The sequence below is a fragment of the Centruroides vittatus genome, unplaced genomic scaffold (assembly GCF_030686945.1).
Source record: "Centruroides vittatus isolate TY-2023 unplaced genomic scaffold, ASM3068694v2 contig_15, whole genome shotgun sequence".
Lineage (NCBI taxonomy): Eukaryota > Metazoa > Arthropoda > Arachnida > Scorpiones > Buthidae > Centruroides > Centruroides vittatus.
The window spans coordinates 634,768-637,001 of NW_027120927.1; the positions used below are offsets into that span (position 1 = coordinate 634,768).

General features: G+C 40.7%; 1 protein-coding gene across 1 annotated transcript; it reads left to right on the forward strand.

Moving 5' to 3' along the window:
* The first annotated feature begins 376 nt into the window (after positions 1 to 376).
* On the forward strand, positions 377 to 1,808 carry LOC136968594 (cuticle protein 10.9-like). Its single transcript, XM_067262594.1, has 3 exons — positions 377 to 413; positions 628 to 678; positions 1,107 to 1,808. Exons 1-3 carry the CDS (start codon positions 405 to 407, stop codon positions 1,383 to 1,385), a joined length of 339 nt encoding a protein of 112 aa, XP_067118695.1. The 5' UTR covers positions 377 to 404; the 3' UTR covers positions 1,386 to 1,808.
* Positions 1,809 to 2,234: the final 426 nt, after the last annotated feature.

A 2,234-nucleotide genomic window follows, 5' to 3' on the forward strand; every position in this document is an offset into this window, starting at 1 on the left:
ACGTTACGCTCAGAAATGCGATTTTCCAGCCAAAGCTGGATGCCACGGTCTTTCCACTTTCTATAACTCGTCCTACATGACGTCATTTATTATTCCGAGAGTCGCCTGACCCACTTAAAACAGAAATAATCATTCAAAAATACGAAAAATTTCGATTATAACCCGTTACATCGATATGCAAAAATACGCGCCAACGGGATGAGACGGGGATGAGGAGCGGGGGAAAACTAGACACCCGAAACAATGCAATTCGTTAGAATTACGATCACGTCAATACCAAGGTTGTGAAGATACCCGGCTGACACCATTTTTCTCCGTGGCGACCGACCTTACGACCCGGTGGGACTACGAAGACCTATAAAAAGGGTCGAGTGAGAGATGCCTTCAACAGAAAAGAACACAAGATGATTAAGGTAAGTGTTTTTTCTTAATTGCTCTTTCTTATAGATAATGCAATGCGTTGTCGACTTCTCGGGGAAGCCGTTGTAGCGGGCAGCCGAAGAAAACGACGCTTAGTAGTCCTTCTACTCGATGGGATCGTCTCTCGCGGGTCTATCGTAGACTCTATCTTTTAAGATTTTATTCGGATATTCACAGAATTTTTCACGATTTTTACTTTATTTCCAGGTTATTTGTATCGTCGCTTTGTTCGTGTGTGCCTTGGCACAACGTGCTCCAGTAAGTAACTATTTATTCACGCTTTTTTCTGCCGTCCTACGCAATGCTGTATATAGAACTCGAAGAATTTCAATTAGACTTTTAGAAACCTCGGATTAATTGATGGTTTAGAGGTTCCCGAAGCTCTTTCCAACAATTATACGTCAATTTCTAGCGATTTTAATAAAATTTTCCAACAACAATTTCCAGCTAATATTTCTGGTACTTTTCCTACTATTACTCGGCAATTTTTTACGAGGAAGGTAATTTTAATACCGAATGATTTCTAATTAGGGATTTTTCACTAATTTCTTACTAGTGGCATCGGAGAATCTTCCTACTAAATTCCCCAACTAGAATTTCCGAAATTCTAGTTTTCGCTATATCTAATACTTACTACTAAATTTTCAACGGTGACGATAAATGTGCAAAAAAATCTCTATTTGCAGATCGCCGACGAAGCTCCTAAACCGTTCGCCTTCGATTACGCAGCGAAAGTTGGAGGAGAAGGAGAAGTCGCGGGATCCCTCAGTGCCAACGCAGTAGGAGACGCTCAGGGTCGAGTAGAAGGAAGTTATTCCTTCGAAATCGAGGATGGCCGCAGGAGAGTAGTGTCGTACGTTGCCGATAAAGACGGATTCAGAGCCAACGTACAGACCAACGAACAGGGAACCAAACCCGAAAGTCCCGCCGATGCAGTTTTCACCGCCTTAAAGAGGAAGAAGTAAACGGTTTTCTTACGACACTCGCTTCGTCGCCAACGCGAGAACCTATAGAGTCGGGATCCAGCCCGTCCCGTTCTAACATGGACCGTCCCGTTTCAATTATTGGTATAGGCCTACTTCCCGAGTTCGGATGTGTTCGTAACGCACGTGATACTGTTTTTAAAAAAGCTATCAATGTCGCTTTATCCTGCTTTGTTAACGGGTGGGAGAAGGATCGCTTTACTCTTCTAACATCACTCTACTACACTCTCCCTCTCTCGATTGTATTTTTATCGATACCGCGAGAGAAATTCCAAGTTTTTTATTGTTACGTTATTGTTATCGACGACTTCTTGTTACGGTTAGAACTTTCTCTCGTTGTTACGTATCTGTGATGTTTTTTGTTGTACAGAAACGACGAATAAAGATGTACTTCTATGCAAGTCACTCGAATACATTCGTTATATTTAGTACAAGAGCGAGTTGGGGTTAAGGGTAGATCGAGGAGTAGAAAATCGAGTACGACGAGTAAATAGTCGCTTAGTACCTACAGTATTTGGTCTCGAGGATTTATTTTTAAATTATGGAAATATTCTGAAAGTTTCACTGGCGTATCGCCGGTGAATGCGAATACCAAATCCGTTAAATCGAAGTCTGGTGTGAAAAATGACGTTAAATTCTGTTAAATACGGATAAAAATCGGTGCAAAATTAGTTCCCCGTATTCGAGCGTGTTTCGTTTACCTACGATTATTTTAAACTTGTGTTTTTACGCATTTAACCCGATTTTTAAGGTTTTCACACACCACTTTCTAAGTAATTTGCCAGAAAACTAATTTATTTATTATTCTACGGTGATAGTTTTATATAAATA

Bases quoted from the DNA above. Each gene is read 5' to 3' on its own strand.
- LOC136968594 (XM_067262594.1), top strand. The intron at 679-1,106 runs GTAAGTAACTAT...CTCTATTTGCAG, and splicing joins CCTTGGCACAACGTGCTCCA to ATCGCCGACGAAGCTCCTAA.